At 35.7% G+C, this 15,463-nt stretch overlaps 1 protein-coding gene across 8 annotated transcripts in view; it reads right to left on the minus strand.

Moving 5' to 3' along the window:
• Window positions 1-2,186: 2,186 nt before the first annotated feature.
• Matr3 (matrin 3) overlaps window positions 2,187-15,463 on the minus strand; it is a 39,306-nt gene continuing 26,029 nt past the window's right edge. For all 8 annotated transcript variants that reach the window (XM_034517828.2, XM_034517831.2, XM_034517832.2 and 5 more), the window contains 11 exons: window positions 15,139-15,251; window positions 14,832-14,884; window positions 12,757-12,882; window positions 12,534-12,659; window positions 12,157-12,324; window positions 11,434-11,565; window positions 10,420-10,463; window positions 9,663-10,032; window positions 6,602-6,824; window positions 6,005-6,126; window positions 2,187-3,242 (listed from right to left, as the gene is read on the minus strand). In XM_034517828.2, the coding sequence (XP_034373719.1) occupies window positions 3,192-3,242; window positions 6,005-6,126; window positions 6,602-6,824; window positions 9,663-10,032; window positions 10,420-10,463; window positions 11,434-11,565; window positions 12,157-12,324; window positions 12,534-12,659; window positions 12,757-12,882; window positions 14,832-14,884; window positions 15,139-15,251 (1,528 nt within the window). In that variant the 3' untranslated portion in view covers window positions 2,187-3,191. The remainder of the gene's footprint in view (window positions 3,243-6,004; window positions 6,127-6,601; window positions 6,825-9,662; window positions 10,033-10,419; window positions 10,464-11,433; window positions 11,566-12,156; window positions 12,325-12,533; window positions 12,660-12,756; window positions 12,883-14,831; window positions 14,885-15,138; window positions 15,252-15,463) is intronic.

Consider the following 15,463-nt stretch of genomic DNA (forward strand, 5'->3'; position numbering starts at 1 on the left):
AAGAGGAAAGAAATAATCCTAGAAAGTTTTCTTCTGATTTCCACAAAGGCATGTGTGTACATGTTCTCACATAAGAGAAAAAAAAGTGTCAGTGGCATATGCTATAGCTAGAAATTCCTCTTACCAAGACCATCTACACTGCTCAGGTTGGGGTCAAACTGAAGCTTAAGTACCAGAGTGGGCTGAACTACTGCACAAAACAAAATTTACTTCTGGGATACACAAGTAACCCAAATGTCAAGAGGAACAACACTGAGAACTCAAACTTCCTCCCATCCTTGCAATGAATATAAAGTGATTGTAGAATAAGTTTAGAACATCTCTTAAAACCTTCCCTCATATTTGTAAAATAAGAAGACTAAAGGCTGAAATAGCAGAAAATAGGTTCAACATTTTAACAGGTGTAAAGACAAACAATTCATTTATAGGTTTGCAATAAACTAGAACTGGGGGAAGCAAGTATTTGACCAGGTATACAGAAGTCTTGGCAGGATTCGAAGTTTAAATAGTAGCAAAACAAGGTCTGCATTCCAGACTGAACTCAACTCCTTCTGCTGCCAGAGAATAACCTTACCTTCTGATCTTGTCTGCATTTTCTGAGTTCTGGGATTATAAGTATATACTATTATTCCTGGTTTATGGGCTTAGTGAATGCTATAAAAGTACTTTGCCAATACAAAATGAGCTGCATTTACAGGTATCTAAAAGGAAAAAAAACAAACAAAAAAAAAAATTGCCAAATTGGGCAGTAGTAGTCATGCCTTTAAGCTGAGCACTGGGGTGGATATCTGAATTCCAGGACACTTTGGTCTAGAGCTAATTTCTGAACAGTTGAGGTAATACAAAGAAACTCTGTTTCAAACAATCTAAAAATAGTGCTACAGATTCCTCACAAGTAGCTTATTTACAAAACAAAAATAACTAGACGCCATCAGAACCACTACCAAAACAAAATAGACATGATTTCTTTTCTCTTTTTTTGGTTGTTTTTCTTTTCCAAGATAGGGCTTCTCTGTGTAAGAGCCCTGGCTGTCCTGGAACTGTCAGTCACATAGATCCACCCACCTGCCTCTTAGTTCCAAGAAACCTTTTAGTTCCATAAAACCTTTTTTTTTGGGGGGGGGAACGGGGGGGGGTTGAGAAAGGGTCTCTCTGTGTAGTCCTGGCTGTCCTAGAACTCAGTCTGTAGACCAGGCTGGCCTCAAACTCAGAAATCCACCTGCCTCTGCCTCCCAAGTGCTGGGATTAAAGGTGTGCGCCACTACCGCCCGGGTAAAACCTGATTTCTTAAAGACACAAATCAAGTTAAACTGTTCACAGTATTTCTCAAGTTACTAAATCCAGACAATAGGCCATACAATGTAAGCTATCAATGCTGATGGATATCATGTTTCCATTGGTATGTGCACAGTGTTTTCTTTTTGCCTGTTTGCTTTTGTGACAAGATTTTATAATGTAGCCTTGAGTGGTCTGGGACTCTATATAGACCAGGAGGGCATACAACTCAAAAGGCAAATCTACCCCTGCCTCACAAGTGCTGGGAATAAAGATATATGCCACCATGCCTGGCCCTATTCAGTTACTTTTAGTTGCTGTTAGATTTGAAAAACAAAACAAAAAAACAAAACAAAACAAAAAAAACCAACAAAAGTACATAATTAGTAATAGCTAAAATTAAACTGAAGATAGATAAGGATTTTTTGTGCATGTTACTAAAATTTTACCCAAAAATATATTTGAAATATAATTTTAAAACAAGTAAGATCGAGAGTTTAAAAGACAACTACTATTGGTCAATAATTTAAAAAATTTTGGGGGTCTTTGGATTATTCAATACACCAAAAATTCCTTCCTGATTTTGAAGCAGCAACAGACTAATTTTTCCAATGCTATTTTCAATTCTATTGTTAAAGGCATGGATATCACTGAATTTGGACTTTTGCAATTTCTTCATCCTCGGTATTTAAAACTGTAAGGTTAAAGAAAAAGTCTCATTTTTCCTTATGTAACAAGAACAAGAAATCCATTAGCACTAAACCAAAATCTTTAGTAGTTTTTAGAACATCAATATAGACTTAAGAATTTGTTAAAGCATGCATAAAAATTTAACAGTGAATAAAAAGTCACAACGGACGAATATTTTGGTTAACATTCCAAACATGTTTAACCAACCAATCAACATGGCCTAGGTTTTTTTTTTTTTATTGGTATTCACTTCAGTAACTTGAATCCACAGATATAAGCAGTATAATAACCAGAGAGTTACAAGTAAACACAGATTATACATGCAAATTTCTGCTCACAAAGGTCACATGTGCAGGTACATGAATTAGAAGCGTGCGTCTAGAATTATGGCCAAACTGTTTTTAAAATGCAGAAATGTAAAATTACATCTTGAAAATATAAATGGTTTACACACTTCAAAAATCAAATGTTGCTTATACCAGAGATGATTGACAACTACAGGATTCAAGTGACAAGCAATAGGTTCTCAAGAAATTAATACTGGTCAAAGAGAATGAGAATATTTTTACATTTCACTGAAATAACATTTTGACTACTAGAATACAAAACCTAGCAGAAACTTGAAGAAAAAAATTACAAATCTAAAGCCAATTACTTAATATTTCTTATTATCTAAACAGCATGACATTAAAAGAAAACTGCACCTGCATTTGAATGGCCAATCTCACATGAATGAAGTTCTCTAAAAATGCAATGCAACTGAAACAGCTTCCAAAGTCAAATGAAAAGTCTGCAAGGCTCAGAGTAAAATGTGGAATGTTTCAGATGAAAAGTAATAAAAAATACAATTGGTTTTGTTCTTTATTGAATGGAATCAAAAGTTGACATTTCTTTGAAGCCTCAAACTACTAAATTTCATTTTTCTGAATGGTTCTATGTTATCTTTCTCTTAGTGGTGCAAGTTGTTTTCCATAGCTTACAACAGTCAATCTCCAGGAAGTACTTTTGTCTGTTGTCACTCTGATGAAACAAAACTTTTTCATTAACTTAACCATATGTGTACTTTTTGCTATAACACTTAAACACATGAACAGACATCTATTATTTTCCACTAAAACAAAAGAGTACAGTAGTTTTCTAACTATCAGTATTGTATTTTAAAAAAGGTTAACATTAAAATCAAAGAACCATTGTTTTCTTTGAAATAATTAAGCTTCTTGTACAGCTTAAGTTTCCTTCTTCTGCCTCCGTTCTTCTGCCAGTTTATTCAGAAATTTCTGAGGGGGAAAAAAGAATTACAGGGACTAAGTAATTTAAGAAACACCTAGTATGTGTATTAATTATAAATAAAATATCCAGTCCAAGTTTAGGGACTTAACTCTAACACTTCAGTATTTTATGAATGCATTAATCTTAACATACAAAACTAAACTGGCTCAGGACACAATAATCATGAAAAAAAGTCAAATGTGGAAAATGGATATTTCAATGTGCAATTAACCCTAACTTTTAGAAATGAGAATTCATATAGGAAGAAACAGAATATATCTTTGCTGTAACAATTCTACTGACCTAAAAGAGCCATAGACAATACTTGAAAGATCATGGCTATGATTGGCTGTGCTCTAGTAAGACTTTATGTACAACAGTGTGACTGATCACCTATGATCTTTAATATATAATTTTTAGATATAGATCTATTAAGACTCTATCTAAGGGAACATGAAGGATATTTAAAAAGGATTTCAATTTCTTTGTTTCTGGTTAAAATATATCAGTATTGGTTATTGCAGATTGAGAGGGTTAAAAGCCATTATATCCTTAAAAAGAAAATGAAAACAAACAAACAAAAAAACAGAAGGGTGAAAACCCCACAAAACATCTAAAGTGTCATTTTGAGCAACATAAACTGTCTGGCGACTTTTTAATGCAGCTGAGGCATCTTCTTCTCTAAATAATGCAGGAAATACTTAGCCATAAAGTGTACCTTTCTAAGTAACAACACTGGTTTTGACCCCATATAGCCTAAAATCCAGTGTACTTCTAGTATGAATGAAGCCGTATTCATCCCAAAGTAAATGAATCTTAGCACTGAAAATAACCATTCTCTTCTTATATCCATAATAGCAGGAGACATATAGATTACAAAAAGATACATTTGCAAACAACAAAAAATGATGCAACAAAGGACAAATCATTCATTAAAATATAAGGGTACTATTATCCACCAGCTGTCACAGAAAAGGTGTTGAGATAATTGAATGCTATAACAGGTAGAGTTTCTCTTGTTTGAAACACTTGGAACTACAAGTGTTAGAGAGTTCAGATTTGGATGAGACCCCATGAAACATATAGTCCAAAGGTAATAATAGTACCTTTTTTTAGGGTTTTTTTTTTTTTTTTTTTTTTTTGGTGCTTCAAAGTCAGGACCTTAAACATGCTACCAAGAACTCTGCCACTAAGCTGCATCTCTATTCCCTAAAGGTAATTTTATTTTTAAGTACAAGATAGGTTATCAGGAAATCTTCCTTGATTGTATGTAATCTTATCCAATAAGACAGGTTGTCTCTCAATCAAACCCAAATCTTGCTGATAAAGCTGGTTTCAACTAGCCAGCCTCCTCCATTTCCACCTTTGAGGGCTAGAATTGCAATCTATGCACCATCTCACCAAATATTTACCTGAGTTCTGGGAGCAGTCATCTTGCTTTCACAGCAAGCAGTTTTAACAACTGAGCCATGTCCCTAGCCCTCCAAATATAACTTTACATAATATTTTTAAGTACATCAACACTCTAATGACAATTTATTTCTGCTACTAAGCTAGATGTGGTATTGTGTTGGAGCAATTTTTAAAAATTTAAAAAAAAAAATTTATGTGAGTACACCGTTACTCTCTTCAGACACACCAGCAGAGGGCATCAGATCCCACTACAAATAGTTGTGAGCTACCATGTGGTTGCTGGGAATTGAACGCAGGACCTCCAGAAGAACAGTTAGCACTGGAGCCATCTCTCCAGCCCCATGTTGGAGTATTTGACTGGCAGATAAGGCATAATTCAACAGGTGACAATTATACATTATAAATGAAAAGGTATGAAAAACCAAGTCACCTATGGTTAAGTACTACTTTCAAGTTTGCTTGTATTACTTAATATTAAGAAGTCACCTATGGTTAAGTACTACTTTCAAGTTTGCTTGTATTACTTAATATTAAGACCTTATAAGAGGCTCCGCACTAAAAAACACAGTAGGAATTGTTCTTGTTTTCTACTGGGTCTTACTCATTTATGGTGTGATGCAAAGATAAATAATCTGTTGGCTATAAAAATGAGAGCATCATCAGTAAGTAACACTGGAATAATAATCCTTAAACTAATATGACCTAGAGCATGAGACCCAGTTTCTAAAATGAATAAATAGGGACTATGCACTCTACAAACTCAAAAATTCCTAATTGCTCTGTCTCTTTCTCTCTCTCTCTTTGAGCAAAGGTTTCTCTGTATAATCCTAGCTGTCTTGGAATTAAATCTACAGACCAGGCTGGCTTCGAACTCAAAGAGATTGGCCTGCTTCTGACCCCAGAGTACTGGAATTAAGGGCATGCACCACCATCACCAGGGTTAATTGTTCTATTTATGTGCAGACCTCTAGCATCTTTGAAATTTGAATAGTTTGAAACTACTTGAATAAACAAACTATAATGTAAAAAAATATAGTTAGAAACTATCACTTATTTTTTTTCTTTCCAATTTGCCACATAGAATTTGGTAAAGGATGGCTAAGTTCTCTTCACTATTATCTCCCAAGTCTAAGAATTATGGGTGTACAACACTAAATCTTGTTTAACCATTTGAGTGAAAAGATGTTCAAGTTTGTAGAACCAGTTAAACTCCTTAAAGCCCAGGCAGTTATGGAAAATGACTTTGAGATAAAACATTATGCTGGGTCCAGAGACATACACACATTGTATCTCACTTATTTCTATAACGTATATCATTTGTTAGTTTTTGTAAGTCTCCTCTTATATTCAGCCTTACCTTTAATTTCTGATAATGAGGAAGGCTGCTGCAATGAGTATTCTTTGCAACTTCTTCATTTGTATAAAAGAGTGAACACAGCTTACAGTAAAACCCTGTTTTAGGTATCACATAGTCTATACCTAGAAACACAAACATACATTCTTACAAATTAAGTAAACTTAAATTTTACTTAGTCTCAAATCTTTTTTTCCCTGTCAATATAATTTGAAGAAAACATTTGTGAAAAGTCCAGTAAGGCCTAAGCTAAAAACACCAACAATATCACATCACCCTTTCTTTATGTTCAAGATCCCATAAAACTGTAGTCTTAAAAAGAAAGACAAGAATAGATAACAAACACAAAACAAAAAGCAATGTGTAGTTTTGGAAATCATTATGAGAAGAGAACACAGTGGGAATGGTAACACAACACAAAATTAGGAGACACAAAATAGATAAAGAGCATTGTTAGAGTAAATTTAAAATTAATTAACCCACCAGGGGGCATAACTTTATAAACTATCAAAGCTTATCTAAGATCAACTTTTAAGTCTGATTTTAATGAATTTGTTGGGAGAAACAGAAAAGGGGAAGAAGAAAACCTTTAAAGCTCACCAACAGGAACATTAGGCTGATATGGTCCAATTCTATACTCATCTGGAATTGTACAGTCCTCCTTGTTCTCATCATTTTGGCCATCTGCATTTTCACTTGTGTCTTTGTTCGGATCATCAGCATTCTCAGCAGATTCAGCACCGGGTTCCGTATTTTCCTCATTTTTAATCCCATTTTCCAATGCAGCTTCATTTTCTTGATCAAGTTCCTCCATCTTGTCCACCTTGAATTTCAACCAAACCATCATTATTTTTATCATCAGATATAAACGTCTTGCCTGCATACAAAATTTCTGAAGTTTGGAACCTTCCAAACTTCAGACCTCATCTATCTATACAAGGCCTTCCAATACTCCCTGGAAAAAGCTGTTGTTAAGATATATTTATTCTTCAACAATTAATCTTGCAGCACCCCTTCAATTTGTTTTTCTCAAAGGGTAAAGGAGGTCTTACTTCCTTGAGACAGGCTCAAACTGGAGAACATAATCCCTCAGATTCCCTTTGCTATCCTTACTGACTTGATTTTGTAAACAACACTTTCTTGGGTAAGAATGCAGCTCACAGATGATGCACTACCTAACATATATAAAACCTCAGCACCCTACATCTTTTAAGAATTATTTAAGCAGCAAGGAGATATTTTTTTCTGCTAGACTCACTAAATTTCTTCAAAAAGAACCCAGCTTTTTTTTTTTTTTTTTTTTTTTTTTTAAATGGAAGAAAATAGATTTACTGGGTATAGTGTAAGGAATGGCAGGATGGTCAGTTTTAAGAGTACTAATTATGGCCAATTTAGTTTGTTACAAAGAAAAAGGTTTATGGTTGTTGCTCAGTGATCAAGTGTTTAATGTGCAGTCTTTAGAGAACCCTCTAGAGAAACAAATTCACCAAGCTTCAACATGAAGGCCACCAATACTCATATTTCATCAAATAAAAAGCCTACTCATCTAAGAAAATAAAACAGAATATTTATACCTAGGATGGAGATGGCTCAGTGGTTGAATGGTGACTGCTCATCCAGACAACCTAGGTTAAATTCCCAGGACCTAAATGACAGATCAAAACTGTCTATAGCCAGGCGGTGGTGGCGTATGCCTTTAATCCCAGCACATGGGAGGCAGAGACAGGTAGATTCTTGAGTTCCAGGCCAGCCTGGTCTACACAGAGAAACCTTGTCTGGAAAAACAAAACAAAACAAACCAAACCAACCAACCAACCAAACAACCAAACAACGCCCCCCCCCCAAAAAAAACAAAAAACTGTCTATAACTCTAGTTTCCAAGGAATCTGACACATTCAGACAGACACACATGCACTCAAAACACAAATGCACAAAAATTAAAAATTCACAAAAACTTTAAAAAGAGAGAGTATTTATATTCCACTGAGGGTGCAACTCAATGACAAAGCCTGCTTAAGACTTGTCATGCTTAAGGCTCTATATACTCAGCACCATAAAATAAATAAATACTAATAAAAAAAATTTCATTCTTTGTTTTCAAATAGGGTTTCTCTGTGAAACTGATACCTGGCTGTCCTTGAACTCAGAGATCATGACTGCATCCTGCTCCCATGTGCTAGGATTAAACACTATATTTACATCTTGATGTACCCATGAATATGAAGGCTAGAGGACAATATTGGCTGACATTCATTAGACACCAGCTACCTTTTACTTTGAGGAGACAAGCTTTCATGTATTCTGTGGTGACCTCAAGTTCCCTAGATAATTTAGGATGACCTTGAATTTCTGATTCTGCTTCTCTGATCCTGAGTGGTGGAACTTTTGGTGTGAATCTCTATGTACACAGTTTTTATGTGGCACTCAGGATTGAACTCAAGAGCTTTGTGAATATTAAGCAAACAACTGGCACTAAACAATATCTAGGTAAGTGGTGATGCACACTTTTAATCCCAGAGCTCAGGAAGCAAGGGCAGGCAATCCAAAATAAGGCCAGCCTGGTCCTCACAGCAAGTTCCAGGTCAGCAGGGGCTACACAGAGAAACCCCACCTCAAAAGATCAAAAACAAGCCGGGTGGTGGTGGTGCATGCCTTTAATCCCAGCACTTGGGAGGCAGAGGCAGGTGGATTTCTGAATTCGAGGCCATCCTGGTCTGCAGAGTGAGTTCCAGGACAGCCAGGGCTACACAGAGAAACCCTGTCTCGAAAAACCAAAAAAAAAAAAAAAAAAAAAAAGATAAAACAGACAAAAAAAAAACCCAAAAACCACCAAAATGACATAAACTTTTTAGGGAAAAAAAAAAATCTTCAAAAAACCCTTAGTTTTATGTTTTGTTTTTCAGTGTTTCCCACCCCCACCTAGCTATACTGCTGAGCCACCTCTACAGCCCTCAAAACCTTTTTTTTTTTTTTTTTTTGAGAAAGGATCTCTGTTTTCCTGGCTGTCTTGGATTCAGAGATCTGGTTCCTTCTGCCCCTCACCTGGAAATGCATGTACTACCATGTCTGGTGTTCAAAAATAAATGATTTAAAGTTACTTGAGTTAGTGAACTGAACCTCAAATTTCTGAGTCTAGGGGCTGGAGAGATGGCTCAGCTGTTAAGAGCACTGACTGCTCTTCCAGAGGTCCTGAGTTCAATTCCCAGCAACCACATGGTGGCTCACAAACATCTGCAATGGAATCCAGTGTCCTCTTCTGGTGTGTCTGAAAACAACAGTAGTACACACACATACATAAAATAAATAAATAAATCTTAAAATTGAGTCTATTGTCTTTACTTACATTGCTGAGGTTACATAGCCATGCCAGTATAGCTAAGAGCTTCTCGAAAACAAACATATCTGAATTCAATACATATACTACAATATAAAAGCTTATGTAGTTTGATATCTTTCTTGTACTTTTATTACACATTTTCTTTAAAAGTGGACTTTTTTTCAGCTATAAGGAAATATTTTTATTGCATAGTTGCCTCTTTAAATGCTTTTATCTTGAACTGTACCTGATATATCTAACCTTGTTTGGAAAAAAAAAGAAAAATCTACAAGAAAAATTGATCTGACTTAATATTCTAATTAAAACATCAATATAAAACTTTACCTTTTTAGGCTTTTTCTTGGATGTTGCTGAAGCACTTGCATCTTTTTTCACAGCTTTATCTGTAGGCTCCTTTTTCCCATCAGAAGATACATCTCCTAAATTAGCAAGATCGGTCTCATCGCCTACTGAACTACCACTTTCTAGTAGTGCTGCAGCTTCTTCCTCATCAACTAGCAGTTCATCTTCAGATTCAAGAAGCATACTGGGCTCCTGTTCTGTCTGGTCATCCTTGGTGTCTTTCTCACCGTCCTCACCCGACTTCTCTTCTTGTTCTTTACCCTCAGCTGGACTCTCAGTCTTCTGAGCACCATCAGTTTTGGACTTCTTATCACTTGGAGATTCTTTTCCATCTGGAGAATAGGATCTTTTCCTGTGGAGACATTTTGATTGTGGAGTTGAAAAGTCAAAGCATGGTCAATATTGATTCCAATTAGGTAATATCTATCTAACACCAAGTCAGCAATGAATGTGGGTGGCACCATCCCATGGACTGCCTGAGGTTCCTGACTGAATAAAAAGAACAAAGTGAGCTGAATGGAAGCATTTGTCTTCCTTTACTTCTTCACTATAGATGTTACATAAGACCAGTTTTCTCAATGCATCATTGTCATTACTTCCTATCTATGCTGGACAGAATCATTGAAATTTGAACAAAAATAAATTATTCTTTCTTGAAGTTGCTTTGGTCAGATAGTTTGTCACAGCAAAAGACTAATAATTATTACATAATATAGAGACACAAGCAAAATTAAATTACCGGGATTTATCTTTTTTCAGTAAGTCAATGCCTCTGTTAGGAATCTAAAAGACAAAAAAATTTGTAGAAGTTAAATACATTAAAATTTACTCATTTGTAGAATATTATCAATCAAGTAACAATCTGCAACCCTCCATTTTATAAATCTCTACAACCATACCGAACAAAATCTGTCTGGATTTTAAAATGTCATCTCACCACCATATCAATATAGAAGTAAGCAATACAACATCTTGGTAATGTAACTGTTCCAAAAAATTTTAAACAGGTTAGAAACATTGAAGATGCTTTCATAAAACAAAATCTATACTGGGAAAAAAGGTTCTTTTTTAGGATTAAGAAAAACTCTAGACAAAACAACATCTTTTTCTTTCCTTTTTTTTTCTTTTTTGAGGCAGTCTCACTATGTAGCTCAAGGGAGCTGGCTCTACCTGCCTCTGCTTTTTCAAGTGCTGGGATTAATAGTGTGTATCACCATGCCTAGCCCAGATTTTTCTCTTTTTTATATGGGTTTATATTTTATAAGGGTTTTGTTTGAATGTATTTAATGTACCACATACAACTCTGATGCACATAGAATAGAGGGTCAGTATGAGTTTTGGTCTGTTGCCATGTATTGCAAGGTCTCCTTGCCTTCAAATGAGTGAAATTCTCTAGAATAGCAGCTTTTGTTGGGCAAATCTTGCTCCTTTAAACTACTGGTTGCATAAAAATGTCCACACCAATTACTGGAGGGAATAAACATAGGTAACTTTTCAGTTACCTGGTTGAGGGTCACAGGAAGGGGATAATTTTAAATTGGTACAACTACAGGTCAGATCCTGAACGAGTGGTTACAGGTGGTTGTGAGTCATGTGGGTGATGGGAACTGAGCCCATGTTCTTAGCAAGAATATCAAGTGCTCTTCTTCCCCAGCAAGTCATTAAAACTTTAAGTCTGTAATATTTACTTTTATCTATGTCTACCCGTGTTGAGTGTAAATAGAATCCAGGGACCTTATTAAACAATACATACCCGCAGCACCAGTTTTTTATATTTCTCAGACAGGTCAACTTTAACACATCTCCCTTGAAACCAAAGTGCCTTTTTTAGACAGTGGTCCACCATTGCCATTGCATCTTCTCTGGTTTCCATTTCAATAAAAGCCTGGAAGGAAGGAAGGAGGAGAAACCCAAAATAACATTACTTTTTCTGGTACTGCATTAAAAGTATTTTATTCTACATCATGAAATCAAAAGACCAATACTCTCCTGATTCTAGAGATTGCTGGTGATTGAATCCCAAGACTTGGTTCATCCCATCCTCTGAATTCTTTACATAAAAATTTCAAATATGAATAAAGTGAATTCAGCTGCCTAGATTCTGAAAAGCTGGCGACCATGTCTCAAGTTAAGTCTGGCACTTACCAAGCAAAACCTACAACCAGTATCCAAATCCTCAAAGCTGGGTGTCTACATATGTATAAGACTGTTAGGAAGAAAATTCTTAAAAGTACTACTACAACAAGAGAAAAAAAACAACACTTTACTTCCCAATTTGTACTTTTCATAATTTTAATGCTTGATCATGGGCATCTGCGCGTGTGTGTGTGTGTGTGTGTATATATATATACACATATATATATGTATGTATGTTTAGGATTAACCCACAAATCAGTACGTTTCTACTACTGACATCTATGCCCAGCAAACCAAATTATCTTAACGCACTCTTTAAAAACCTGCCCATGTGTGTTACCTGACTTTTCATCCTCATCAATATGTAATTCTTTATTTTCCCATAAGGCTCAGCAAGCTTGAGGACGGCACTGTCAGAATAGCCAGAATGAGGTAAATTGCTGAGATGTATCACACGTCCAAGTTCTTGCTTTTGATCAAACTTCTGATCTGGTTTTCCCTCAGGTTTCTTTACAAACAAAATACAAAAACAAAACCAGGGAGGAAATTAGAAAAAAAAAGTTAAAAGACAAGTCAAAGGTTGATAATTATGCTACAACTACTAACAGCCTAACTTTTAATCAACCAAGCTAACAAATATAGAGAAATGATAAATTAAGCTGACTACATATATAAAACCCAGATGCAAGGACAAATGAAAGGCTTTATTCTCTTTACCTTTATTCTCTTATACTTCTGGGATAAATGAACTCTCACTGGCTTGCCAAACACTAATGCTGGTGTAGTTGTATAATAATCTACAGCAGCCTGAGCATCTTCTGTGGTAGCCATTTCAATAAATGCCTAAAAATTACACAAAAAGAAATTTCTAAAAACGTTAACCCAAATATTTACAGGTTTTACATTATTGTATTTAATCATTTAAATGTCTAACTCATACCTCATTAATTTTATTTAGAATCAGATGATTTGAAATGACTCCAAATGGTTCTACCAGTTGTAATAGCTGATATCTTAAGTTTTTTCCTCGTTGAAAATCCATGATGTGAACAACTCGGCTGGTTTCCTACACATTAGAGGAACACACACACACACACAAACAAAAAAATTTTTAAAAAGTCCTTTAAAAAGCATTTTGAGAAACTAAAGTATGTATTTCCCAGACAATAGTATATTAATACTTAGCATGTAGTAAGCATAAAGCCCCAGGTTAAATACCTAGCACTAATTCTGTCTCTGTGTCTCTCTCATACACACACCCACCCATACACACACATAAAACTTTCACATACTTTTTTAATGTGTGTGGGTATTCCCACTAGTGCCTGTAGAGACCAGATGACGGTTAGATTCCCAGGAATTGGAATCATAAAAAAACACTGTGAGCTACTCAACAAACTCCAACAGCAGTACGTGTTACTACAAACTGCTGAACCCCATACTAACGTATTTTTTAAAGTCTAACCCCCACCCATCACCTTCATGTTTGGGGGGGGGGGGGCGCACATGTGAGGGGGTGGCGTGTTTTGGGTGGTTAGGGAGAAAATACAATTACAATACATTGCTCTGTTTTTGAGACAGGGCCTCTCTGTGTAACAGCCATGGCTGTCTTCAAAATCATTCTGTAGACTAGGCTGACCTTGAACTCACTTGAGCCTCTGCTTCCAATACCAGGATTAAAGGCATATACAACCACACCTGGCTACAATTAATATATTTTTTATTGAAAAGAAAAGCTGGATCTGGTAATATAGCTACTTGGGAGGCAGAGACACCCCCTTGCACAACAAAGTTTAAAGCCAGCCTGATCAACTCTCAAAACAAAGAAAAGAAGGGGAGGGAGAAGAGGTTGTATGTACCTTAGTGGTTAAGTACTTGATCTAACATAGCCAAGACCCTTGGTTTGATTCACAATAAAAGGCTAGCAAAAAACACCTTCTTATACATTAAACTTTTTTACTCTATACTCAACCTGAAAACAGTATTAACTTTTAGCACCATAGAGAATCTAAAGTTCAGAGCATATTAAATGTTATGGGAATAAATTCATGTATTTTCTGGTTTTTGAGACAGGATCTCACACGTATCCCTGGCTGTCCTAAACCTCACTATGCAAATCAGCCTGCCTCTGCTTCCTGACTGCTATGTGCCACCATTCCTGAATTGGAATAAATTCTTCCACAAAACAAACAAAAACAACCCCAAACCCCAGAACAGAACAAAACAAATTAAAAAAAAAAAAAAATCAAATGGTGGTTATTATCAAGTTTCAAAAACAGTCTCTCTACTGATCCTTCTCACATCATTTCTCCTCTTTGTTTTTTCAAGACAGGGTTTGTCTCTATAGCCCTGGCACTAAGAGAGGGCTGCCACCTGGCCCTTACTACATTCTTAAAATTACATGTGCTGGCATTCATATGTTATGGTGTTAGTGAGGAGGTCAGAGAACATTTTGTGGGAGGTGGTTCTTTTCTTCTTCCACGTGGGTCCTGGGAATCAAACTCAGTTGTTGCTGCTGAGCCATCTTTCCAAGCTAATTCTGTTTATGAAAGGTCTTTTACTACTACTACCAGTCATGTAAGTCTAACAGCTTAAAAATATTTCATTTATTTTCTTTAAAAATAAAGTCACATTATATAGCCCCTGGCTGGCCTCAAACTCAGAGATCTGCCTAACTGTCTCCTGAATTAGTTAGGATTAAGTACGTGCCCTCATACCCAGCAAACCTAATAGTTTTCAAATTAAAATACCCATCCTGTTATAAGGACTGTGATTCAAACTGAATTAATGAACTGTTAAGCACTGGTGGTACATGCCTTTAATCCCAGCATTCTGAGGCAAAAGCAGTTGGATCTTTAAATTTGAGGCCAGGCCTAGTCTACAACAGCCTACACAAAGAAACACTGTCTTGAAATCCCCTCAATCCCCACAAAAACTGATTCAATTAATAATCACTTAAATGGAATCATATTCCCAACAGCAATTATGGATAGAAGCAATAGCTATATCACGGACCACTCTGCCTTTTTGCATGTGTCTTGGTCCCTGTAGGTTCCCATTACCAGCACCTGTGTAGAGGAAATAAAAAAATTTTTTTAAATGATTCACAATAAGTATATTTCCTTTACAAAGCAATGTAGTTTTGGTTTTAAAATGGACATCTTTCAAATACAAATGCAAAGACATTTAAAATTGACTGTCTTTTCATGCTTTATGTTACTTTGAAAGAACTTTTCATTGAACATTCTTACATCACCAATTACACTAAAGGCAGTTAGAGTAAACATTGCTATTATTGGCACTAAGAATTTCATATAATCACCCAGATTTCCTCTTGGTCCAACTGCTGGTCCTCCAAGATGAAATGAAGGAGGTGGCGGTCCCAGAATCCCTGGTGCTGGGTTTGTAGACTGCTGCAGCATGAAAGGATCACCCCTAGTAATAAGAACAAAGTAAGTAAAGTACAATATAAAGATTCATCAGATATAAAGTACCTCCTAAATAACTGTGATTATGTTAAGCTTTAGAACTATTTTTATAAAGTAGTAGAAAATGTGTAACAGTGTAAGAAGAAAAAATCACTACATTATTTTCTGAAAATTCCTTACACTGGTACTTAAAAAAACAAAAAACCCCAAAAAACTAGT

Source organism: Arvicanthis niloticus, chromosome 14 (genome assembly GCF_011762505.2).
Source record: "Arvicanthis niloticus isolate mArvNil1 chromosome 14, mArvNil1.pat.X, whole genome shotgun sequence".
Taxonomy (NCBI): Eukaryota; Metazoa; Chordata; class Mammalia; order Rodentia; family Muridae; genus Arvicanthis; species Arvicanthis niloticus.